The 25,119-nt window shown below is 54.4% G+C and overlaps 1 protein-coding gene across 2 annotated transcripts in view; it reads left to right on the forward strand.

Annotated features, from left to right (window-relative positions):
- Positions 1–25,119, forward strand: part of CDYL (chromodomain Y like) — a 126,734-nt gene that overhangs the window by 56,930 nt on the left and 44,685 nt on the right. For both annotated transcript variants that reach the window (XM_047797692.1, XM_047797693.1), the window contains exon 2: positions 13,855–14,521. In XM_047797692.1, the coding sequence (XP_047653648.1) occupies positions 13,855–14,521 (667 nt within the window). The remainder of the gene's footprint in view (positions 1–13,854; positions 14,522–25,119) is intronic.

Below are 25,119 nucleotides of genomic sequence, written 5' to 3' on the forward strand. Positions count from 1 at the left end.
CCCGCGCACCCCCTGCCTCTTGGGGTGTGCATCAGCCGCTCCTTCTGGCGGAGCGGTCTTCTCGGTGTCGGTGGCTCACCTCCTCCTGACCAGCCTCTTGCCTTTACCCTGTTTTCTTCCTGTGGTTTTTCTCTTCTTATCAATGATACATATTTCATATATTTCACACTTATTAATTTGATTCCTTTCTCTTGGGCATAAATAACTTCCAAGATAGGAGAAAGAGGTCCTGTGTTTGTTTCTTCCTATGTCCTCAGTGAAAGCAGAAACCTGCTGTGTGTTGTAGGGACTTACGTGTGTTGGTGGCCTTGGTGGGTGGGTTGACTCTGGTTTGCAGAACTGGATTTTAGAATCCATCTGCCTCCAGGGCCCGCAGCCGGACTGTCAGGGTCCCGAGATCAGAACCTCTCATGTGGCAGAGCTCAGAGCTGGTCTCTCAGGCTTAGAGTCTCTAGGTTTTGACGGCCGCCTCCATGGTCGTCTCTAGGTTGTTGGGGTTTTGGGTAAAAGTTCCAATTGGCAGTATCCCCTCCACCCTAAACCGTCTCCCTTGGGTGGGGTCTGGAGGAAACAGAAAGGGGGGCTTTCTCACAAAGACTGCTCGGCTCCCCTGGTCCAGCTCAGCCTGTCTCTGACCTTCTCCTTAGGATGGAGAACCTGGAGTTCCCGTCCCCCTTGTGCACTGCCCCCTAGTGTCCCTCCGTGGTGGTACCACAGCTGGGATGCTGGAAGCATCACCGTGCGTCTCCTCTGTGCAGGGGCTGGGGTGTTGGTGTCTGGCCAGAAGCGGTCCTCTTCTGGCTCCGCGGTGATTTTCTTGTTTGTTGTCGGTCTGCGTCCGTGTGCGCCAGTGTATGCATGTGTAGTTTTATAGGCTTCTGTGGCCTGTCCAGCAGCTGCATTTCATCCCAGAGTGGGTTTTCGTCCTCCGTGGGTGTCCTCATTCCTCTTAGCAGAGCTTTCCACACACAGGAGCTGCCCTCTGGGTCAGCCTGTCATTTATGAGAGCGATTTCATCCAGCTGCATCAGTGCCGTCTGTCGCAAATATCACTTTTACTGTGTGGAGGTGGCATCATCTTATTAAACTTAATTTTGGCACGTCTTGGCATTTAGACTTGGCTTTCTTTGTGGAACATTTAGGTTTAAAAGGGAATGCTGGGCAAAGCTTTTATAATCGAAGATAAATGGAGGCTTGCCTGTGGGACTAACTTTGCTATTTTGTTATGAAAATAGACTGAAAAGAAAATTCTCAAACTCAGAAATCCTAGTTTAGTCTCACTTCCTGAACAGTTTTGTCTTTGTCTCCATCCATTTAATAAAGCCAGACGGTGGAGCACTCTGGTGCAGAACAGGAATTTCTCTATTATTTCTTCAGGCTCTCTATTTAGCATTTTTGGTTTGTGCTGTCAATGAGAAATAACAAATGCTTTATTCTATTTTGAGGTATCTGTAGAATAGAGTTGTTATGAAATATGCTTTTATAGGTTTTTAGTTGTAGCAGCTGTGCAGGAAAAGTTCTGATTCACCCTTGTTTATACAACACACATCTATAGACTTGATTCATCTGTGATCTGTCTGTCAAGTGTGCAAGAAGCAAGTGGTTTCATTGGTACCAGATACCATTCTCATATTAAGAACAAAAAGCAGAAGTGTGACTTACTGGCAAAATTTCTGAGTGGTTTAAGTAGCCCTTTACAGAATTTGAATCCAGGGAATTCCCACCATGGCTCAGCAGTAACAAACCCAACTAGTATCCATGAAGACACTGGTTTGATCCCTGGCCTCCCTCAATTGGTTAAGGATCCAGCATTGCCGTGAGCTGCAGTGTTGGTCATGGACGTGGCTTGGATCTGGTGTGGTGGTGGCTGTGGTGTAGGCCAGCAGCTGCAGTTCCAATTGGACCCCTAGCCTGGGAACTTCCATATGCTTTGGGTGTGGCCCTAAAAAGACAAAAAGTGGATGGGAGTTCCATAATGGCGCAGTGGGTTGAGGATCCAGTGTTATCACTGCAGCACCTTGGTTGCAGCGGTGGCACAGGTACAGAAAAAAAAAAAGTGGATAAGGGGTTCCCGCTGTGGTGAAGCAGAAACGAATCTGACTAGTATCCCTGAGGATGCAGGTTCAATCACCGGCCTCGCTCAGTGGGTTAAGGATCTGGTGTTGCTGTGAGCTGCAGTGTAGGTTGCAGACACAGTTCAGATCCAGTGTTGCTGTGGTGTAGACCAGCAACTGTAGCTCTGATTTGACCCTTCACCTGGGAACCTCCATACGCCATGGACTCGGCCCTTAAAAAAAAAAAAGAAAAAAGAAAAAACCTGGAGAGATAGGGTGAGTGTCTTGACTTTTAGCAAGTGAGATCTTCTGCGTGTAGCATTCCTGAGCACCTGCTGAGGCAGGAGATGATACGTGCAGCCTCCGTAGCTTCCTGCACATATACCAACAGACAGGTCATTGCTCCAATGTCTGATATTCTCACTGGGGAATGGGAATGACAACGGTACCATTCTGTGCATTTTTCATGTGGCAGATAGAACTCCGCATTTGCTGATGAGCTAAATCAGCATTTGTTTTTTGTTTTTGGTTAGAAAGTTAACTTAGCCTTTAACACTTTAGAAAACATGGCCGTTGAAAACATCTCTGCCTTGATTCTGCCCGGCTGTTTCAAGACTCAATCGATGACTGTGTAACAGCACAGGATTCTGGCGGTCGCTGCTGAAGACACTGAGAATTCAAACTCAGTGCCTGTGGTTACTCATGGGAGGATGAGCGGGGCTCCAAGGCCGCTGCCCCGCAGTGGAGCAGGTGCCTGGATTTCTCCTCACCTGCTCTCTGCTCGCCCCCGCCACCAGCTTTGAGCATCTACTCAGTTAACTTTCCGGCATTTATTTCTCAGCTGAATTCTCAACACAGACTAAGCGTGTTTTAAGCCTTCTGTTGTTCATTGTTAAATCACACCCCCCACACAACAGAATCACAGGTCCCACCTTCTGCACGTTCATGAGCCTTCCAGACAGAAGGTACTGTTTCCAAAAGGCATTCATGGGTTCATTGATGTTTGTACTTTTTTTTTTCTTGGATGAATTGTTTACCTGCTCTATTGTAGATTTGAAAGAGGTTTTAATGCTTCTTGGTCCACATTTCTGCAGCTTGTTGGTTTTATTTTGTACTGGTTCTGTTTTTACCATCTATCACACATTCTCCATGTTACTGTTCAAGCCCGCCTCCCTGGGCTTTGGCACTGGACTCCCACAGGGGGCTGTGTGCTGGGCTGGGAGCCCAGCCCCTGGGGAAGACCAGGTCCCTGGGGGCCCAGCTCTAGGTCAGATGTCACCTGCCAGAAGCATCTCCTCATCCCCTGCCTAGTTCCAGCCGGGAAGAGCTGTTAAGTTTGCTAAGCGAGGCATGACTTAGGTGTAGTAACTGTAGCTCTTAAGTGTGCGGTGGCTTTGACGATGTATCCACCCGTGTAACACCCGCCTTACAGAGATGGACACTTTCACCCCTTTCGGGTCTCCTGTTGCCCCACCCCAGCCGCAGACACTGAGGTTCTGACTTCTCACCGCAGGTCCCTTTGGCTTCTCAAGGGCCCTCGCGTCAGTGGAGTCGTGTGTGCACTCTGTGTCTCACGTCCCTGACCTGGCGGGATGATGTTTAGATGCACTCGTGCTACACAGGCGGTGGTGATGCTGTCTTGCTGTGGACAGCAGTTCCTGGTGTGAAGAGGCTTCGTTTTGTTCATCTGCTCTCCTGCTGATGGCTACCAGGGCTGCTTCGTCTCTGGCTGTTAGGAGAAGCTGCTGGGAATGTTCTCGCGCAGGTCTTTCTGCGGGCAAACGTCCCATCTCTCTTGTGTAAAAACCTAGAAGTAGAGTTGCTGAGGTCGGTCCATGTTTAAGGAACTGCCGTGGTTTTCCACCTTCAGCAGGGATGAGCCAAAGCAGGCAGACCGCCCGATGCTCGGACAAAGAAAGGTTTCATCAGGATCGGCAGAGAATTACAATTCAGGGTCTCAACCATGGCAGCCACGTGCCAGGTCCCCCATGATGAAGGAAGGAAAAGCTTTTATAGAGGGGACGAGAGGAGGACTTGGGAAACCCAGCCTGTGGCTTTTCATTGGCTGAGTCCCTGCCAGGAAGGAAGAGGGTCTTTCTCCTGTCGGGCTCTACTGTGGATGCAGGCATGAGAGCTCCCCCTGCTGGGAGCTTCCTTTAACTGCGGCTTCTGTTTATTAATTTTTATACCAGCCTGTGGGAGAGCATCCTTATATCCTCATCAATATTTACAACTGCTGTTTAATTTTAGCCACTTCAGTCGTTCTTTTCTTTCTTTTTTTTTTTTTTTTAGGGCCACACTCGTGGCCTATGGAATTTCCCAGGTTAGGGGTTGAATCGGAGCTGCAACTGCCAGCCTGTACCACGGCCACAGCAATGCCAGATCCTTAACTCACTGAGAAAGGCCGGGGATTGACCCTCAACCTAGTTGGATTTGTTAACCACTGAGCCACGATGGGAACGCCTAGAATTCGATATTGACAGCTTTTTCTCTTTTGATGTAAAATTCTCTAACAGTGCAAGGCACAGGTCTTAATGAAATACAAGTTGCTGAGCTTAACGAAGGCTAGACCTGTGCAGCCCGATAGCTTCTTACTTAGAAAGCGGTCACCACCGCCCCCCTCAGTTGGCCGATGTCCCTTCCCAGTCAGTTCCCCTACCGACATTGTTCTTTTGGGTTTTTTTAATAATAGTGGGTTTTGTGGGGTTAGGAGCTTGTTCAAGAATGTTCATTCAAATGGACTCATACAATGAGCAATCTTTTAAGTAAGGTTTTTAATCCAGCATAATGTTTTGAGACTCACGCATGTGTTTACCGGTATTGTCAGTCTCTTGTTGTTGGGATTATGGTGTGTGTACACACTACAGTTTGTCCTGTCGCTTGGAAACTTGGTTTGTTTCTAGTTTGGGTCCATTATGATCAGAGTTGCTATAAATAGTTTTGTACAAGTCTTTTTGTGGATGTAAGTTTTCACTCCTTTTGGGTAAGTAATTAGGATTAGAATTGCTGGGCCTCAGGGTAGGTGTTCGTTTAGTCTTATAAAACGCTGTCAGAACTCCTACCAAGGAGTTCCCGTCGTGGCGCAGTGGTTAACGAATCCGACTAGGAACCATGAGGTTGCGGGTTCGGTCCCTGCCCTTGCTCAGTGGGTTAATGATCCGGCGTTGCCGTGAGCTGTGGTGTAGGTTGCAGACACGGCTCGGATCCGGCGTTGCTGTGGCTCTGGCGTAGGCCGGTGGCTACAGCTCCGATTCAACCCCTAGCCTGGGAACCTCCATATGCCGCAGGAGCGGCCCAAGAAATAGCAAAAAGACAAAAAAAAAAAAAAAGAACTCCTACCAAAACGGCTGTACCGCTTTTAAACCCCACCAGCAATGTAGGAATATGCCAGTTGTAGATCCCGGAGTTTTTTTCACGTTTGCCATTCTGATGGGTGGGTAGCAGTGTCTCCTTGTCCTTTGCATTTGAATTCTCTCATAAACAGTGGCGTCCATCACTTTTAATGTGATAACTGGCCGTGCGTGTCTCTCCCTTTGGGAATGTGCATGCTCACACCTTTTTCCCACTTTTTAATTATATCTTGGTCCTTTTCATTATTGAATTCTAGGAAATCAATCTTCTTGGGGACCAGTCCTTGGAGATATTTTTGGGGGTATTATCTCCCAGTCTGTGGCTTGTTTATACATTTCCTCAGCATTTTCTTTTAATGGCCACACCTATGGCACGTGGAAGTTTCCAGGCCAGGAATGGAATCCAGGCCGCAGCGGCAGCAATGCCAGATCCTTTAACCCATTACACTAGGCCGGGGATTGAACCTGCACCTCTGCAGCAACCTGAGCTGCTGCAGTTGCATTCTGAACTAACTGCACCAGTACAGGCACTCCCCCAACAGTGTTTTTCGAAGCCTGAATTTTTATTTTATCGAAGCAGTTTCCTCTCTTTCAGAGTTAGCGCCCTTGTGACCTGAAGAACCTTTGCCTGCTCCCAAGTCACGAAGATGATGCCTTGTGTTTTGCTTTAAAATCTCTTCTAACTGGGCCTAAGATACACCTTGAGTTAGTATCTGAGTGTAAAGTTGGTACAGGTTGTGTTCACTTTTTTTTGCATCTGGACGTCCGACTCCTAGCAGCATTTATTGAAAAGACAAACGAATTGCTTTGCGAGCCGCTGCCACCACCCCAGATCAGTCGCTCGCTCACTCAGCCTGTGCCTGCGTAGGGACAGTCCGCCTCTGGCTCACATGCTCTGTTTCATGGATCTCCTTGTAAGTGTCGCCCTGTTGGAAGCCTGCTGCTCCCTGGCCGTGTGTCTGGAATTGAGGCTGTGTGAGTCTTCTCATGGGTTCTGCCTTTTCAAGATCACTCCGGGTTGCTTTTCAGGTTTGTTGCCTTTCCATGGAAATGTTCAAAGCTGTTTGGCAGCCCCCACAATCAAAGCTTGCTGGGATTATTGCTGGAGTTGTTTTGCATCTATAGCTACATTTGGGAAAATGTAATAATCTTAATAGTATTTACTCTTAATTCATGCACAGCTTTTTTCCCCTCTAAGTTTCATTGTCTGTAATTGACACAGCACTAAGTTTAAGGTGTAGGCACGACACTTGACTTAGGTATGTTGCAAAATGATTATCACAATAGTTAACATCCAGCATCTCATGTGGATTTTTTTTAATGTTTTTTCTTGTGAGAAGAACTCTCAGGATTACTTTCTCAGCAGCCTGCAAGTGTTCCGTAGAGCCGTACTCACCGCAGTTACCACGCTGTACACTGCAGCCCGGGTGCTCATGTTATAACTGGAAGGTCTGGCCTTTGACTCCCTTCCTCTGCTTGTCCCTTTCCCTGCCCCTTCAAAGGCGGCCAGGGAGGTTTGGGAGACAGCAGTGGTTTCTCCTGCCAGAGGCTGGGGCAGGCGTGCTCACCGTCCGTCGTCCGAGAGCGGCCTCCTCCCCTGCACCGTGACGCACGGACACTCGGCCCTCACCCGGCCCGCGGGCGGCTCCGTCTGCCGCGAGAGCAGGGCGTTTTGTCTGTGATCGGGGTCTTGCCTTTGCCACATCCTGGAAAACAAACGATGCAGGCTCGCTTGAAAGCGTGCAAATCGGGCAAAATCACAGCCCCGTCACAGTTCCCGACAGTTTCGCTTAGGATGGTGGGAAGCTGACAAGGATGTGGTTTTCTCGGAGGAGAGAATGAAAGCCTCGAGGGTCGCGTGATGGACTTGGGAAAATCCGTAGGGCTGAGTAGCTTGTCATGCGGCCCAGATCATTGACCTGCAGTTAATGGGCCCCCCGCCGCCGCCCCCCTGTGGTCCGACGTGGAGAAATAGAGGCGATTGCACACTGCACACTGCGTGGACGCGGCTGCAGGACACGGCCCCGAGGTGGCCTCTTCCCTGGGCAGGGGGTCGACCTCACCAGTGTGGTGGCACGTGGTTCCGACCTTTCTCAGAGGTAGAGGAGGAAAGTGACAGCCGCCTCGGGCAGGAGGCAGGCAGGTTCCCTTGGGAGACGATGGCTCGGGACAGCAGGTGGGTGGCTCCGACGCTGACCGTCAGGCTCACCTCGGGCCCTTTGGAGTGGTTTTTTTGTGGTGGATCCTGACTGCCCTTGGGGGGCGGGGGACTCTTGGGCAGCGTTCCCCGAGATGGACAGATGCCTGTGGGGCGCACTGACCAGCCCCAGGTCGGATTTCCAGAGCTGGGGAAGGTGACCCTCAGAGACAAGAAGCCCCCCTAAGTTTGAGATAAGTCCTTGCGGCCAGCCCCCCGCCTGGGCCGTTCTCCCAGCCGCCCTGTTGAAGCCGTGTCATTTCCCGTTTTCTGTTGCGCACGTCTCGGCAGTTTTCCCTTTAGGAGGCGTATCTCCGCCCCGGGAGGGACCTCTCAGCTCCAGGAGCTCCGTGTGGCTCATCAGGGATGTTCTTGATTTAATGTGGCGTTGGCCTCATCCTTTCCTTTTATGCTTTAAATGTGACGCCCTGTCGTTCTTTGGCTTATTTGAAGTCTTGGTCTGGTATAGCCGGTAGCGGTGTCTCTTGCCCGTTTCTTATCCTGTGTATCAGTCACTTGCTCCTGTGTCTCTTCCTGCCTCACAGTTTTTTGGGGGACACTGGACATGTTAAGTCTTAGGTTGTAGCAGCTCTGGGTACTGGCTCCTTTTCGCATCTCCGGGACTCGTTTTTGCGGTTCTTTGCCTCATTGGTTGTGCGGTGTCCTGGCCAGACGGATGAGAATGAGGTCTGTTTCCCCCCCTCTGCGAAGCCTTGTGTGGACCCCCCCCCCCCCCGCGGCCCGCCTGCAAGGGGGTTGGGGGGCTCTCCGGCCCTTTCCCTGATGTCCCCAGGCTGCCGGCTTTATTTGGTATGACACTTCCCGCCTCATCACTGGTCGATTGCTCTTCTGGTTTTTTTTTTTTTTTTTTTGTCTTTTTGCCATTTCTTGGGCCACTCCCGCGGCATATGGAGGTTCCCAGGCTAGGGGTCGAATCGGAGCTGTAGCCACCGGCCTACGCCAGAGCCACAGCAATGCGGGATCCGAGCCGTGTCTGCAACCTACACCGCAGCTCACGGCAATGCCGGATCGTTAACCCACTGAGCAAGGGCAGGGACCGAACCCGCAACCTCATGGTTCCTCGTGGGATTCATTAACCACTGCGCCACGACGGGAACTCCTGCTCCTCTGGTTTTGACAATACTTGGCGCATAATTCCTCATCAATCTGATCCAGTTAAAATGGAGCAGAGTCGTCTTGAGGCCACTCTTGGAGGTTTCTTTCGACCCCAGGCAGCTCTCGGTCTGCTTCTCCACGGTGAACTGGGCGGCTGGGGTTCAGCTTGCTGCTCCGACTGTCATTTTCAAGCGCGTCTTTGGGTGTCAGCCTGACGCCCACACTCCGACTGAGCAGAGTCAGTTTTTGAGGGCACAGCTCTCTGCTGACGGCTCCCCTGTCCCTGGGCTGGGTCCCATAGTCTGGGTGCTGGTAGACAGGGACCCGCTGGGATGCACAGCTTGCCCCTCCCAGCGTGGAACCTGTCCCCTACGAATGGTTTGGGGTGGAAGCAGTCAGAGTCCCCAGGGTCCCTGCCTGCCACCCCTGAGGGGAGGGGGGCAGGAGCAGGCCCGAGGCCCCCGTGCCCTGGTGAGATGCGGTGAGCCTGCTGGGGAGCGCGGGGGCAGAGCCCGTGTTCTTGGCTGTGGCCCCCGAGGTGGGCTCCCGTCCCTGAACCGGCCTGTGGCTCAGGTGTCCCTCACTCTCGCTCACCTGAGCACCTGCTGGTGGGCTTCCTGGAGTACCGTTTGTTTCTTCATTTGCTCTGTGGCCTTAGGACAGTTTTGAGAGGCTTTAGCTGGTGGGTTCGGGTTTGTCTGGTAGGGACGGGTCTGCCGAGCTCCCTAGGACGCTGTCCTGGAGATGGGGCTCTGCTGCTGAAGCATATGCTCCTCTCCGGAACATTCTGAGGTGCCCCTTTTCCTCAGAGCTGCGGAGATGTGCTTCCTTGTCGCCTGGCCGCCTTCGTCTTGGCCCTGCGTGCGAGGTCCCCTCCTCTCAGCCTTTCCCTACGGCAGCTTTGTGGGTTTCTGATCGCGGTTTTGAAGGTCGGCTGTGACGCTGCCTGGTGCGGCTTATGCTGAACCCCACTCGCCCTCCAGGAATCTGGGGTCTGGCTCCGTGCTGGGCAGAGGGGCTCTCAGGCGTGACTCCAGTAGACAGCATCCTGCCTGGGCCGGGGCAGCGGGGCCGGAGGGAGGAAGCCTGCCCTGTGCGACTCCCCTGGGAGAGGACCCTGGCCAGCTCGCGCTGGGCGCCCCCGGGACCTCAGCCCCTTCACCACTTTTTTTTTGCTGATTTCGCAGGGTGTCTTTCCCACGAAACAGATCACAGTGGGCTGTGGGCTGGCTCCTGGGAGCTCTCACCCATCATGGAACATGGGGTGCAGGACAGGACACCGCACAGCTGTCACTCTCCCCAGCCTGGTGTAGATCAGGGGGCCACCCAGGATTGAGGGGGTGGTTATCAGGGGGCTCCCCTTCTGTGGGGCTCCTGTGTGATCGACTCCATCACACCTGATGCCCCTGAGACTGTGCTTTCTGGGTGCAGACAGCATTGGTGTCCCTTGTTTCAAAGGTCCAATCCCCTCCCTTCTGCAGGCGTTTGGTTTCTTTTCCAGTGTCATCAAATTGTTGTGTGTCTCTTACTCCTGTTTCTTGCTGTGCAACAGTGTATCTGCCTCTGTTTTTAATTGTTAGCAGCTGTTGTGCATGGTTGAGGCAACTGTGTCTGTTCTTAATAGTTAACACACTTTTCAAATGGCTGGTAAAAACCTATCTTCCTGATCAGAAGAGCGGTTGCTGCAAAGCGCCCCCAGAATTCTTTGACAAAAGCCGGGTTGTAGTCCTTCTTTCTTCTGTAGTGATGTTCTGGTGTTGCCAGTTACCCAGGCGCTGGGGTAAGGCTCAAACCTGAGAAAAGCTTCCAGCATTGCTTCTGGTTTCAGAGTCCTCCTGGGAGCCCACTGTCCGGGAGGAATCGGAGTAAGTGTTCGCAGCCAGCACAGCCGCCGGCACAGCCATTGATGAGGGTACAAAGTGCCAGATGTTTCCTGCTGTGATTATCCCACAACTTCGGTCTTGGTCTTGGGAGCGGATGTACTTGCGGGCCTTGTTGCCCGGATGTGACTTCAGCTGCCTTTTGGTGTGTGAACTGCGGCCGTAGCAGGTACTGTCCTCCTTCTCAGACTGAGCTCTGTAGCCGCTCTGCGGTTTTGTTCATGGGTTCATGTCTTTCTGCCTTTCTCGCAACCCCTGCCTGGTCCATCCCAGCACATTCCAGGGCCCAGAGACCACTCTAAGCTGCTCTGAGAACTTCACTGCTCTGTACACTGTCAGGAGAGCAGCTTTTACGTCTTGCATGTTGTGGGTTTTGATCAAGTTTTAGAAGGAAATCCCAACAAAAAGAACTTTTGTCTGCAATTCTGTGCTTTTCTGAAGAGTTTGTTTTGTAAATCTCTTTGCACTGAAGTTCTGTAATTAGAAGTGGATTCCTGGAGTTCCTGTTGTGGCTCAGTGGGTGAAGAACGCAGTTTAGAGTCTGATCCCTGGCCTCACTCAGTGGGTTAAGGATCCAGCATTGCTGCAAGCTGAAGTGTAGGTCACAGACGCGGCTCAGATCCCGTGTTGCTGTGGCCGCAGCGCCAATTTGACCCCTAGCCTGGGAACTTCTATATGCCGCAGGTGCAGCCTTAAAAGGAAAAAAAAAAAACCCAGTGGATTCCGTGGTATACTTTGAGAAAGTGCTAGTTTTCAGAAGCACTCAGGGGCAGTGGCCTGAAACCCCAAGAGAGATTTGCTTATTGTGTTGTCTTGTGGTCGAGGGTCTTTGCTTCCTCATCTCTGCAGTGCCCTGGAAGTGATTTTAGGCTTCGCATTCCAGTAGACTCTTGTGGAATCAGACGATGTGCCTTTTTGTGGCAGATTAACTTATTTTGGCCACTCAGAGCAGGAATGAACAAGACTTGTACTTTTTTAAGCTTCAAAGAGAGGAGACATTTGTCGGGGCGGGGAGTGGTTTCTTGTGACTTTGGTATTGGGGCCTGTGCTGGAGGTGGCCTGAGCTTCCCACCTGTGTCGAGGGGCTGGTGTCGACCTGCCACTTGGCGTTTGTGTCCCCATGTCAGCCACGTGTTGTCAGCTCGCAGCCACGCGCCCACAAGAGTTAGGAGATCGGCCGCTGTGTGCTCAGTGTCCCCATCTGATGCAGGGTCATTAGCGGGACCTGCAGGCCAACTCGAAGCATGGTCTCCATGGTTTTAAATAGTTGAAGAAAATCAACAGGGGCAATATTTTAGGACACATGACATGGAAGCCTAACTCCAGTCCACAAGCAAGCAGTTTTGTTTCATCACGTGGCGTCTGTGGCCGCTTTGGTGCCACAGTGGCAGAATGGCCTGGTGGGGGTCCTGGAGGGCCCTGGCGCTGGCCAGGGGAGGGTCCAATGGGCCCCCCAGAAGGAAGGAAAGTCAGCCTCCCAGCCCAGCCCCTCATGGGGCTCCAAGGAGCTGGATGCAGGGAAGATGGGCTACTCTGGTCCAGCCTGCCTCCTGCCTCCGGATGGAAACTGATGTAGAAAGAAAATAGTACCAGCCTCCTTTGCTTTTATGAGATAATCCCTTTACCCCTTGTATTTAAATTGATTTGCATGGAACTTTCCAGAAATTCTTGTTTTCTTTAAACAGAAACATGCCCTTAAACACAACTCTTCACAAGCAGAGGGGAGGGAACTCCCTTTCAGAGCCACCCGTGCAGCCCCTGGACCTGGTGGCCCCCGTGCAGGGTCTGACACGTGGGGCTGGAGGTTGGCCGGGCGTGAAATCAGCCTCTTCTGCTGAAACAGGGCCTTTCTTTACCGTAGTGCTTTTTGCGCAGAAGCAGTAATGTGTATTTGACTTTGGGCTTTTCTGTAGTTAAGGGCTCTAATTCTCTGTACCCAGGTGGATATGTTGTGGAATTTGGGGCTGTTTTGACAGCAATGGAAATGCTGGGGTGGCCTGTGCCTGTCCACAGCTTCTGCTCTTTCAGAATGTTGGAGAACTAGGCACCGCGTTGTGTCATCTGGCCTAGGCCGTAACTTTGCCAGAAGTTTGCGGCAGACCCCATAATGGATGGGTTTACCCCTTTGCATCCTTAATTAAAGAGGTGCCGGGGAGTTCCTGCTGTGGCTAAGCAGGTTAAGGACCCGACTACAGTGGCTGGGGTCACTGCAGAGGCACAGGTTCAATCCCTAGTGTGGAGCACTGGGTTAAGGATCTGGCGTTGCTACAGCTGTGGCTTAGGTCACAGCTGTGGCGCAGGTTCAGTCCCTAGCCTGGGAATTTCCGTATGCCATGGGTGCAGCCAAAAGCAAACAAACGAAAAAACCAAAAAAGCTTCCTGCTCTGTAGCTAAGGCCTCTACCTACAAGGTACAGGTGCCTGCTGCCGCCGGGGAAGCAGGCTGGTGGTTTTTAGGCCGACTGGAGTGGTCGGCCTAAAAACCAGATTCTGAGTGTTTCTCCCATGATGTGGGGGACACCGTCGTGTTTATTTTGTTCACAGGAGTCATAGGCCATCTCCCACGTACACTTAGGATGTTAATTAAGGTAGTGGAATTTGCCACAGTCAAGTAAAAACGTTTCCTGGCAAGGTTGCGTGAATTCATAAATTTGGTACAGGGTGTGTTGGGAATCAAATGCACAGGTGGACAGCATCCTCCTTGAAAGATGTCAGCGTGAGACCAGGTTTTCAAGGTAAATAACCTGGCCGTCCCACACCGTTGTATCACCAGTAAAGCCTCAAGTCCTCTGTTGCCCTTTTTGACTTTAGCCGAGCGCTCCTGAGTGGTTCCTGCAGTACCGACCCTGGGCCACCCGCAGCACTCCCCATGGACCACAGCCGTGCCGTTCACGAGCGCCTGCTGTCCTTAACCTGCGAGGACCGGACAGGAGGCCCGAGCTGACCGGGACTGGTCCGGTTTTGACTGTGAAAAACGATTTCAGCAGTCGGGGTTCAGTGTCAGAAATGAAGAGAGCCCCCTTTGAATCATATAGAAATACAGCTCCCTTCCACAGCTCTGTACGTTGTAGGACTAAACTTGTAGCATTTTGTTTGACTTAATTTCCAGGAAATGGCCAACAGCCCCGACACGCGGTCGCGGTTCTGCCTCCAGCCGCCTCGTGGGTCGCCGGTCTTGCCGCGCTTGAGGTTCCGTCACTCCCTCGCCCGCTGCCCTCGCGGCGCCCGCTGACACTTTCGTCTTCTCTTCTGTTGACAGGTTGAAAGGATCGTGGACAAGAGGAAGAACAAGAAAGGGAAGACGGAGTACCTGGTCCGGTGGAAAGGCTACGACAGCGAGGACGACACGTGGGAGCCGGAGCAGCACCTGGTGAACTGCGAGGAGTACATCCACGACTTCAACAGGCGCCACCCCGAGAAGCAGAAGGAGGGCGCGCTCGCCAGGCCCAGCCGGGGCTCCCCCAACAATGCCCGCAAGCAGATCTCCAGGTCCACCCACAGCAGCTTTGCCAAGGCCTCGCCCAAGTCCCTGGTGATCGGCAAAGACCCCGAGGCCAAAGCCAGCCCGCTCTTCACCGCCAGCCAGAAGTTCAGGAAGAACCCGGCCCCGAGCCTCTCGCAGCGGAAGAACATGGACCTGGCCAAGTCCGGCATCAAGATCCTCGTGCCCAAGAGCCCCATCAGGAGCAGGACCGCGGTGGACGGCTTTCCGAGCGAGAGCCCCGAGAAACTGGACCCCGTCGAGCAGGGCCAGGAGGACACAGTGGCGCCGGAGGTGGCGGCCGAGAAGCCCGTGGGAGCTTTGCTGGGCCCCGGCGCCGAGCGGGCCCGGATGGGGAGCCGGCCCCGGATACACCCGCTCGTGCCGCCGGCGGCCGGTCCCGTGACCGCGGCCATGGCCACGGGGCTCGCCGTGAACGGGAAAGGTGAGTGACGGGCTCCTTCCTCCCGGCGCCCCCACTCTGGCGAGCCGGCTGCCCCGCTGGGCAGATGCGGGTCCACGGAACCCTGGAGCCGAAGCGCCCGCCCCACCTGCCCCGGCCCGACCTCTGGCCTTGCCCTCTGGCGTCGGCGCGGCCTGGCCCCCGACCGCCCCGCTCGCCCCAGCCGGGGCCCGCCTGGTCTGCGCTCGCTGCGCGGGCTTCTTTGCGGAGCCGCCCGCCCTCGTCCCTCGGACGCTGGCTCTGGGGTGACCGGCGTCGTTAGAAGGCAGGGCACTTTCTTCCCCGTTTTATCTCGTGTTGGGAGGTTGTAGCGGGTGTAGCGCTCTACTGGCTGCGTGACTCCTCTTTTGCTGACCATCTGCACGCGCAGCCGGGCCCTTCCGTGAGGGCCTCGGGCACCTGATGGAGCCTCTGGGACCTGGGTCTGACTCAGAGACGGTCAGCGTCCAGATCGCCTTTTCAGAGCAGGAGTCTGTTCCGGGAGGGTGTGCTCCTTTCTGTTTTCTGTTTGCCCCGTTCCCGCCCAGACCCTGCGGCTCAGCAGCTTGTCCCGCGGCCTCACCGGCCCCGAGGCAGCGCGCCCGGGATGGGCACCGACGCGCACCGTCCCAGGGCCGTCCTCGTGCCCGGCCAGCCGCCACTTGCGATTCTCTTAGGTTCTCTAACATGAGCCCCCCGCTGGCCTCCCGTCAGATTAGATCCTGGTTGCCCCTGCCCGCTGCAGCCCTCCGCCCTGCTCCCTGCCGCTGGCCTTTTGACGGTTCCTGCCCATTTCCTGTGATTCTTGGGCAGGAGGGGGCCCCAGGCACCAGGCTGGTTGTACCACCATCGCCTTAGTCATTTAGCAGGTGCCTCTCTCCACCTTCACCCTGGGGACGCTGGTCTTCGTCCTGGTGCAGGGGCCACCTGCCCTCCCTCTGTCCCCATTCTCCCACCACCTCGGGGACACTGGTCCTCCTGGTGCAGGGCCCACCTGCTGTCCCTTTGCCACCTCGCGCCCCGTGTTGCTGGACTGTGGTGTCTTCTCTCCCATGGGCCATCTCCCCCGAGCCCCCTCAGTAGACTAGCATGAAACGAGGTGAAGTGATGGTTGGCTTGGGGTGTCCTTTGCGAGGACAGGTGCTCTGGGATCCGCTGGCCGACTCGCCTTGGTGCATCCCACACGACTGTCCCTGGGCTTGGGCTCGGGGTCGCCGTGCAGAGGGATGTGACGAGGTGGGGCTTTCCCATTGTCTGGCCAATGGCCCTCTGGCTGGGGTCACTCAGACGTCGCGGTGCCCAGAGACTGTGGCCCCTGCCTGCTCCTGGCCTTGTCTGGCGCTCAGGGCAGAGCTGACCCCTCGTGCTGCTGTGGCTCCCGGGTCCAGTTCTCTGACCTTGTTGTCAGGAGGGCGAGGTCCAGAGGCAGGCACGGCTTGATGGTCATGGAACAGAAGGCTCTGCTTTACCGTCCGGGACGTTGAGTCCAGGGAGATTGTGACGCTCGAGCCGAACTGCGGGCAGAGGTGGATCCGAGCATGATTCTCCGTGGTTACCGCCCCGGCTCCCCGCCCGGCTCTCGTGCTCCCTTCACTGGCTGCCCCTGCCCGGCAGAGGGACACCTCCTCTTCCATTGATGACTCGGGGACGGTGTCTGGTGCTGCCAACAAGGCCTGGCCCGAGCTGGCCTGAGGGGCGGGGTTGGCAAATAGAGCCCGTGGGCCAGGCCCTGTGTATCCTGCTTTGATGTGTCCTGTAAGCTCAGAATGGCTTTTACGTTTCCTGGTGTTTGCGGGAAAAAATCAAGTGGAATGATATTCCCATGGCCCGAGAAGATGCAGGAAATTGAGATTTCTCTTCTGTAAGTAAAGTTTTATTGGAACACGGCCACGTTTGTTCGTTCCTGCATGTCCATGGCTGCCGTCCAGCCGCAGGGACAGAGTTGCCTCACTGCAGCAGAGACCGGAGCCTGCGAGGCTGCAGGTGGACAGTCTGCCTCGTGGTGGGAGAGGTTTGCTGCCCCAGCTCTAGGAAGCTGCCGTCCTGGGACCCGGGGGCGGGGGCGGGGGCAAAGAGCTTTGGGTTCGTGGTTCCCCTTGGAATGTCCACAAAGCGTGTGTGTCCGTACACTTGATGGGGGAGAGACACCAGGAGTTTCTCTTTTTGGCTGTGCCCGTGGCATGTGGACGTTACCGGGTCAGGGATCAAACCTGCGCCACAGGAGCGGCGCCACCAGGGAACTCCGAAACCCCGATTTTCAGATGTGCCTTGACCGGTGAGCCTGCGCGGGCTGCTCTCCCGTGGGGACGGCGACACAGGGTGGCCGCCCTCAGCAAAAGCGTGCGATTTTGTGCACTAGGCGGTCTCGGCCTCTCTTTGCATAGGGAGTTGCTGACTTCCTTTTCTATTCTCACCGTCTCAGAAACATTTCGGTGCCTCCGAGGGCAGCTGCGGTGAAAACCGCAGAGTCGCCACGTCCGCGAGGTGAGCTTCAACCTGCCGTCACGTTCTCCTGTCCGGCGGCCTGCGGGGGGGCCATGGGGGTGATGGGCGTTTCCAGGCCCGAGTCCCCCTCAGGTTGGGACCCCCCCTCCCCCCGCCCAGGTGCGAGGACGACCAGCAGCCCCTCGGGAGGGTGTGCAGGGCCCTGGTGAGCGACGCCCCCGGCCGGGGTCCGAGTCAGGCTTGCAGGGCGTGGGGTCGGGGCCGGCCCTGGTCTGGGGGTGCTGGGCTGCGCGTGGACCGCCCCCCGGACGCACTGGACGGTGAGCTCCCGGAGGGATGCTGCGCTGCAGGGCAGAGCCTCCCTGCATCCAGGCAGGACCTGTGTGTGGAGCAGGTGGTCTGGGCCGAACCGCACCCACTGGAGAGGAGGCCATGGCCTGTCCTGTAGGTCACACTAAATGGGGAGGGGGTGCTGCTGGAGTGGCAGGGAACCTTCCAGAAGCCCCGTCCTCGCCCTCGGGTTCTTCCCCCGCAAGAGAGGACCGAGGCCCTTTAGGGTCGTGGGTCCAGGTTCGCGCGTCGCTGACAGATGGTTGTTTCTCCTGCACATGAATTTCAGAGCCGCGCGAGAACCCGTATTTGCTTTTCTAAAACTAACGGAAGCAGGTGCATGCGGGGTCGTCAGGAATGAAGTGGCTCCTATTCAGAACATTAACCGGGGAGGGGGTCTCTTTGCCACCAAGCACAACAGGTATTTAAATGTCTCTTCCCCCAAAGAGTTAGTGTCTCTGGAGAATTTTAACACAGGCACAAAAATGACTTTTATAGAATAACCGTACGTGCGTTTGTTTTTTACTGTTTTTAAGTAGGAAACAGAGGTTTAAAAGATGACTATATTGCTTCACTCAGAAATATGAAAAATTTAAAATTTTCAGCAATGCATCTGTCTTTCTACTCTTTTTTATTAATAAGTTAATGTTTCATGCTCTTTTTTTCCCCTTTTTTTCTTTTTATGGCCTTTTCTTCTTTTTCTTTTTTTTTCTTTTTTTTTTTCTTTTTCTAACCCATGACACATGGAAATTCCTGGGCCAAGGACTGAATCTGAGCCACAGCTGCGACCATGCCTGATCCTTGAACCCACTGCACCAGGCCAGGGGTCGAACCTGCACCTCTGCGGCCACCTGGCCACTACAGTCAGATTCTTAACCTGCTGCGCCTCAGCAGAAGCTCCATGTTTCATGCTGTGTTTCTAGTTGCCTGGTGAATTAATCTTACAAAAGAAGCAATTTCTTCTAAAAACTGTATTGTCATTGCTTTGTTCTTTCATGAATTCAAATATATAATTGATCACCATTCTGCGAGTTTGACATTTGAGAAAATGCTATTAGCAAACTTTTTAATGAGTCTGAACCTTGTAAGGGTTATCGTGTAGGGTTGGCTGCTGGATTTTAACTCAAAGCTAACAGATTTAGGAGGGAAATGACACCTCATGCGTCTCCCACCCCAAAAGCATTTCGATGGATGAAAGCTCCTGGGAGAAGTTTTCGGGAAAATCTGGCTTCTGCTGAGGAGCCAGCGTGTAAATTCCTCCAGGAAGAATAGGGAACAGATGACCGGCTCTGTCCTCTTCGCCCCCCCCAGAGCAGAGGGCAGGGCTCAGCAGGCAGGACAAGCTCCTCCCGCTGGAACCCAGGCTGGTCCAGAGCTGGCTGCATGACTCTGGAAACTTCGTAGCCCTTGCAAGCCCCACTTCCACATCCTTTCCAGCTGCCAGCATTTCCTCCCTCCAGAAATTGTACAAAGACACACATTTTTAAAAGACATCAGTGGCTCACACCTCTCATGTCGTTCTACCACATAAGCTTGCTTAATTCTTTTTTTTTTTTTCCTTTTAGGGCTGCATCTGCTGCATATGGAAGTTCCCAGGCTAGGGGTCGAATCAGAGCTACAGCTGCTGGCCTACACCACAGCAATGCCGGATCTGAGCCTGCGACGTACACTGCAGTTCATGGCAACACCAGATCCCTGACCCACGGAGCAAGGCCAGGAATCAAACCCGAGACCTCGTGGATACTCGGGCTCGTTGCTGCTGAGCCATGATGGGAGCGCCAAGCTGTCTTAGTTTTAGGGAGCATCTCAGGTATATTTTGATGTCCACAGGGACAGGGCTGCCCTTCATTCTTTAAAGGCTGTTGTGCTGTGCTGTGCATCTCAGGACTGTCCCATCACACCTGCTGTCACTGCTGCCCAGCAGGGGGTGCTGTTGTGTTTGGACCGCATGCTCCCCTGGCTTCGACGGCGTCCCTGGACGGGCCCTGAGATGCGGGGATGGCCTCGGGCATCGTCACCGATGACAGTGTCTTATTTGCGTTCCCGCGGGGGCCTGTGTCCGGGTCGTCCCTTCGGCGAGAACCACAGATGAACGGATGTATTTCATTGAAGTTCCCACAGCAGAAGCGGTTACACGCCTCCTCTTGCACACGCGTGGTCTGTAAACGCTGGGAGGGTTCTGCACGCCGAGCGCAGCACGGGAGTGTATCATCACCTCCCCCCAAAAGTGCCGCCTCCTCCCCCCGCGAGCACGTCCGCACGTGGCCGCGTCCTTTCAGGCCTTTCCCTGCGTGTCTCACTCTCCCACGTGCAGCCGTCCCGCCGAAGTTCTTGGACGTGTCTTTCTCGTCTGACGTGACGTCCTGGAGACGCCTCTCCGTTAAGACTCACATCTCTAACTTCCTTTGAACTTGTAAGCTGGTTTCTTCGGTTTATTTTCTGTAAGATCTCAGACTCGAGAGCTGGGGGGCCAGCGTGAGGACCACGTGCACCGACGGCCTGCGTTTTGCTGCATTGTCTCCCTCGTCCCAGCCCCTCCACCTCGTAGGTGCGTTTATGCCACACGTACGGATTCACAGGCAGAGGCCGTTTTCCTGAGTTGTTTGGACCCACACACGTGGTGTGAACAAGGGCTCTGGCGGTCCCGCCCTTTGCTAGATGGTAGCAAATTGCTCCCAAACAGGTGTGAAGACGGGGCACCCGCGTTACTCATTCTTCATCAGCTGTTAAATATCTGCCCAGGAGAGAAGGTAGAAAATGGTATCACTGTTTTCGTTTCAAAACGTGCAGACGGTTTTCACGGGTACCCTTGGCCGTTGCACTTATTTTTCTGTCAGTTCTTTTATAGATCCCTTGCCGGGGGGGGGGTATAACTTTCTCAAAATGTAGAGACTTCGGGCACTCCCTTGTGGCCCGGGGTTAAGGATCTGGTGCTGGCGCCGCTGCAGCTCTGGTCATTGCTGTGGCACTGGTGCAGTCCCTGGCCTGGGAACTTCCACATGGCCGTGGGCGCGGCAGGGGAGGGAAGTGTGAGACCTTGATGGATGCACCTGTCACCTTGCCTGGGGACCACACTCAGCCCCGCGTCTTAGCCTCTGTGCTCCGTCCTCCTGCCCCCTCGCAAGGACTGAGGCTTCCACGCCAGGCATAGAGTGAGTGGGGCCATCCAGCCTCTGCCTTAGGGATTAACAACAGTGTAATGAGAAAACCTCACATGAATTTGCATTAATTTTATGGTCCCTGCTCAGTTTTGAATACACCAGAGTGTATTATTTTATTAACTTGGAGTCTTATAATCTGAAAAGAACTTGCGTTCCTTAGGCCACACGTCAAAAGCAGAACCTTCCTGACTCCCATCCCCTGCTCCTCGCAAACTTGCTGACTGACTGGTACGTGGGCAGAAGAAGAAAAATCACACCCTTGGATGAAATTCCTTTTTTAAATGTTTGCTCAAGTTGCTGTCGACTCATGGGGCTGAGCACCTGTTACAAACCGGTTGTCTTCTGCCCCATCATTGCTGTCACCTGCGACAGGGTGCTGGTCTTCTAGAACAGTCCTGCGGTGACGTGCCGGGTTTGAGGGATGAGAGCAGCTATGGGTGGACGGTGGACACCCACCCTTTCTCCCTTCCGAGGCTGCTGCTCTGATGCCTGTGTTGTCTTCGTCCTCCAATGTTCTTCTTCCTCTTTCAGAGCATCTTGTGTCCCAGGTGAGGCCGCTTGTGAAAGAGCAAGTGATTTGGCGAAAGTCAGCAGAGTTGGCCGGACAGCCAGGGCCGTGTTGGCACCTCCTCCTGACTCCTTTTTAGTTCTGTGTCACACAGGAGTTTTTCTAAGCAGAGTTCACAGTATTGATGCTACTGTATTAGCTGAGACTTTTTTTTCTGTCTTGAGCAAAACAACTCAAATTGGCTTAAGCAAACAGAAATGCATCCATTGGTTCAGGATGCAGGGTTCAGGCACAGCTGGATCCATCCCACCCCAGCACCCCTCTCTCCACCTCAGGGCTCCCTGGGCTTTGTTCGGAGGGGAAGGGCTAGCCTGCCCACTCCCTCAGCACACCAGAGTCTTCTCCCTCCCCGAAGTTCCAGGGGGTGAGAGCCTCTCATCCAGAGTCCGTTTCTCCAAGGGACACACCCAGCACCCGTGAGCAGCAGAGTCAGAGCCGGCCTAAGCCACTGACACAGTTAAGGTTACCAAGTGTGCTTAAAATATAAGTCGCTCTCCTAAGTTACAGAAAACCGAGAGTGTCGAGTGCTGATAACTGGAACAGCGACCACCTCTGTTCCGGCTTGTGGGCTCGTTGTGAACGTGAACCGCACTGTCCTTTCACTTCCGGGTTTTGTGTGCAAGGCGGGTGCCCTTCGGCCCTTGGGGTCCTCGCAGTCCTGGGTCTGGGGCTGGCACCATGTGTTTCTCCTCATCTAATACGTCACCTTTTACGCATCCGGCACATTTTCAATTACAAATGAAAAGTGATTTTCGAAAGTCAGTGTAACAGGAGGAAGTCATTTAGGAATCAGATTCTCAAGATGTTTTTGCTTTGGGTGGAGAAATCTTAAGCGGCCTGGATTCTTGAACTGGATGGAGGAAAGCCGACGGCCCAGAGGCGCTGGAGAGTGAAATCAGGTGGGAAAGATCCAGAGCGCGATCCAGGACAGGTGGGCAGGTGCGGGGAGGCTCGATGGTGGAATGGGACTGCATTTTAATCTCCGAAATCTTCTGCCATCTGGTCATCGTTTGCTTGGAACAGGCGCTTGATTAACCTGTGTGTGATGGACGAGCTGTTGAAGGGAGTTTTGTCCTACTTTCATTGCCAGTGTCTGTCTTCTAAAAAGAGTACGAGCGACAAGTTCCTGGTGGCCTAGAGGTTGAGGGTCCGGCTTTGATCCCTGGTCCGGGAACTTCCACGTGCCACGGGTATGGCAAAAATAAAAATAATAATAACGTGAAAATAGGAGTTTCCGTCGTGGCTCAGCGGTTAACAAACCCACCTAGCATCCATGAGGATGCGGGTTCGATCCCTGGCCTCCCTCAGTGGGTTAAGGATCTGGCGTTGGCGTGAGCTGTGGTGTAGGCCTGTGGCTACAGCTCCAATTGGACCCCTTGCCTGGGAACCTCTGTATACCGTGGGCACGGCCCTAAAAAGACAAGAAATAAAAAAGTAAAATAAATAAAGGTGAAAATAAAAAGAGTATGAGTGGGAAAGAAACAGATCCATCCGGGTAGTTGGAGAAACTGCCGAGGAAGGAAGAGCCGGGGCAGGTCTGGCGCTTGCGCGCAAACACGGAGCGCTGGGGGTGCCTGGGGCTGGAAACCCTGAGCAGACATCTGGGGTTAAGGGTGTAGAACGTCCTTCTTTACAAAACCCAGATACCTTTACCTTGCTGACGACGTGGGGGAGGGACTCGATAGGTAAAGACGCGGCCCCTCCTCGGAGCAGAGCTGGGGTTGCCCGAGCGAGCGTCAGACCAGCAGGGTCTGTCGTGGATGCCGGCTTGGCTCGGGTCCTTGGCCGTGGAAATGACTTTGGTGTGCGTGACTCTCCCTCCCGGGGGCAGCCTCTCCTGCCGCGACGGCTCCACTGGAGCCGGCTTCTCCCGGCTCAGCGGCAGTCCCAGCTGAGTCCTCGCCACAGCCCTGCCGTCGCCAGCCTCCCGCCCTCGCCCCTGGCGGCGCAGGCAGCCCCCTCCCCTTGTCCCCGCCGGACGCACAGCCTTGGTTCCGCGCCAGCGTCCCTCAGAGACGGGGCGCCTCTCCCTCGGCTTTGAGCTCGTTGTTGGGACCTCGGCGTTGCCGCGACAGGTTTTCCTCCGGTCTGCGGGCACGTTGCAAACCTTGCTCTGCGTTTCTGGTTGAGTGTGGTTGTGCTGACCGTCAGCTGCGTCCACCCAGGGGGCCCCGAAGGTCCACCCCGCCCCCGGCACACACTGTGAGCGTCTCCTGTGCGCCCGGCTCCTGCTGGACAGTGAGAATTCAGAGCTTGGTGAGACCCAGCCCCTGGCTCCCAGGGGCTTGTAGCCGAAGAGGTGTTCATTCAGGAGCCCTCGTTTCCGATGGGCCCCACTGAGCGGCCTTGGGGTTGACACGGAGAAGGAGCCGGGATCAGAATGGATGGAGCCAGCCCGCGCCCAACGCCAGGCCGGTGATGGAAGCTCAGCCCTGGGTTCCAGGTGGCCTTGGTTGCTTAAGGCTCGAGCAGTGCATCAGACAGACGGTCGATAAGGAGGCGATAGTGCTCATCGATAGAGAGGTCTCCTTGGGCCGACGTCCTCGTGCTGAGATGACAACACCAATGAGATAAACTGTCTGGGTGACAGAAGCAGTCCCCACAGGCAGTGGGCGCCCCCGCCTTCCCAGCGATTAGGACCTCATGTGTCGCCTCTCCGTCTCGAACCGTGGATCTGCCGAGACGTTCCAAAGACGCAGTATTAAGGAGTTCCCGTCGTGGCGCAGTGGTTAACGAATCCGACTAGAAACCATGAGGTTGCAGGTTCCATCCCTGGCCTTGCTCAGTGGGTTAAGGATCTGGCGTTGCCGTGAGCTGTGGTGTAGGTCGCAGACACGGCTTGGATCCTGCGTTGCTGTGGCTGTGGTGTAGACCAGCGGCTACAGCTCCGATTCGACCCCTAGCCTGGGAACCTCCATATGCCGCAGGTGCAGCCCTAGAAAAGGCAAAAAGACAAAAAAAGATGCAATATTAAGAAAACATTTAAAACATAACCTCCAAAGACTTTTTTTGTGACGCGTTGTCTTCTAAACTGTGTATTTGCTCTTCAAGGCAAATGGACCTGTTGCTCATTCTTCCGTTCACCCGCCCCCACCCCCCCCTTGGGAAGATGACGTTTCATAACCAGGTTTATTTATAATAGCATCTGGTCTCCCCACCTACTTCATTATTTAAGAGTTGTTTGTGCTTAAAAATAGTTTTTAATGAGAACATACTAAGTTCTTGAAACACCTTTAAACAGGCCCCTTTCTGCCTGAGTAGCTCCGTCATCGTCTCCTCTGATTCTGTCTGCAGCTTAAGCTCTTACTTGCACACGTGTGGCAAAGGGAGGGCGTTGTGCTCTCAGGGCAGGGACGCCAGTGACCTGTGGCGCAGCACCGGGCTGTAGCAGGGCTCAGGACCACGTCAGGAGCGTGCAGAACACAGCCGTGCACTCTGCGTAGCCACCCTGCTCCGGGCTGAGAAATAACCATCACGGAGTCCACGTTTAACCGGCGGCCGGCTCCACATCCCGTGGCGTCAACGGCACCGCGTCCAGTCCCCAGTCCCAGCTGCCGCTTTAGGGAGTTCGCCTTGTCCTGGCCGGACCCAGCTGCACCCCAGCCAGCCCAGCCTGGACGTCAAAGGCCAAACTCAGGGAAGCAGTAGTGACCCCAGGAGGGGGTCAGAGAAATGATTCTGACGCCAGCCCCGCCGACTTGGGGTTTACACCATTAGGACACAGACCGATGTGAGTTTGTGTCGTGGGTTCCGTCCTCTCCGGCCCCGAGTCTGGGTGAGGAGCCCACTAAGAGCCCGTGCTGACGGCCAGCACCGTCCTCAGGTCTGGCAGCTCCCCGCCCCCATGCAGGGCCGGTCAGTCTGCGTGCTTGGGGTCCCAGCCGGGGGCGGGTGTCCCCCACCCCAGCCAATAAGCCTGGTTTGTCTCCCGAACCACTCGCCGATTTGGAAAAAAAGGTTTTGCCACCAAGAAGGAGAGCAGCCTGACCTGGGCGTGGGGGTGCACCGCCGTTGTTTTGAGGTGATTACGGGGGTCGTATTTTTAAGTCATTGAATTTTATTATCTTTATAGTGGTGCAGCCATCATCACAACCTGA

Source organism: Phacochoerus africanus, chromosome 9 (assembly GCF_016906955.1).
Source record: "Phacochoerus africanus isolate WHEZ1 chromosome 9, ROS_Pafr_v1, whole genome shotgun sequence".
NCBI classification, from domain to species: domain Eukaryota; kingdom Metazoa; phylum Chordata; class Mammalia; order Artiodactyla; family Suidae; genus Phacochoerus; species Phacochoerus africanus.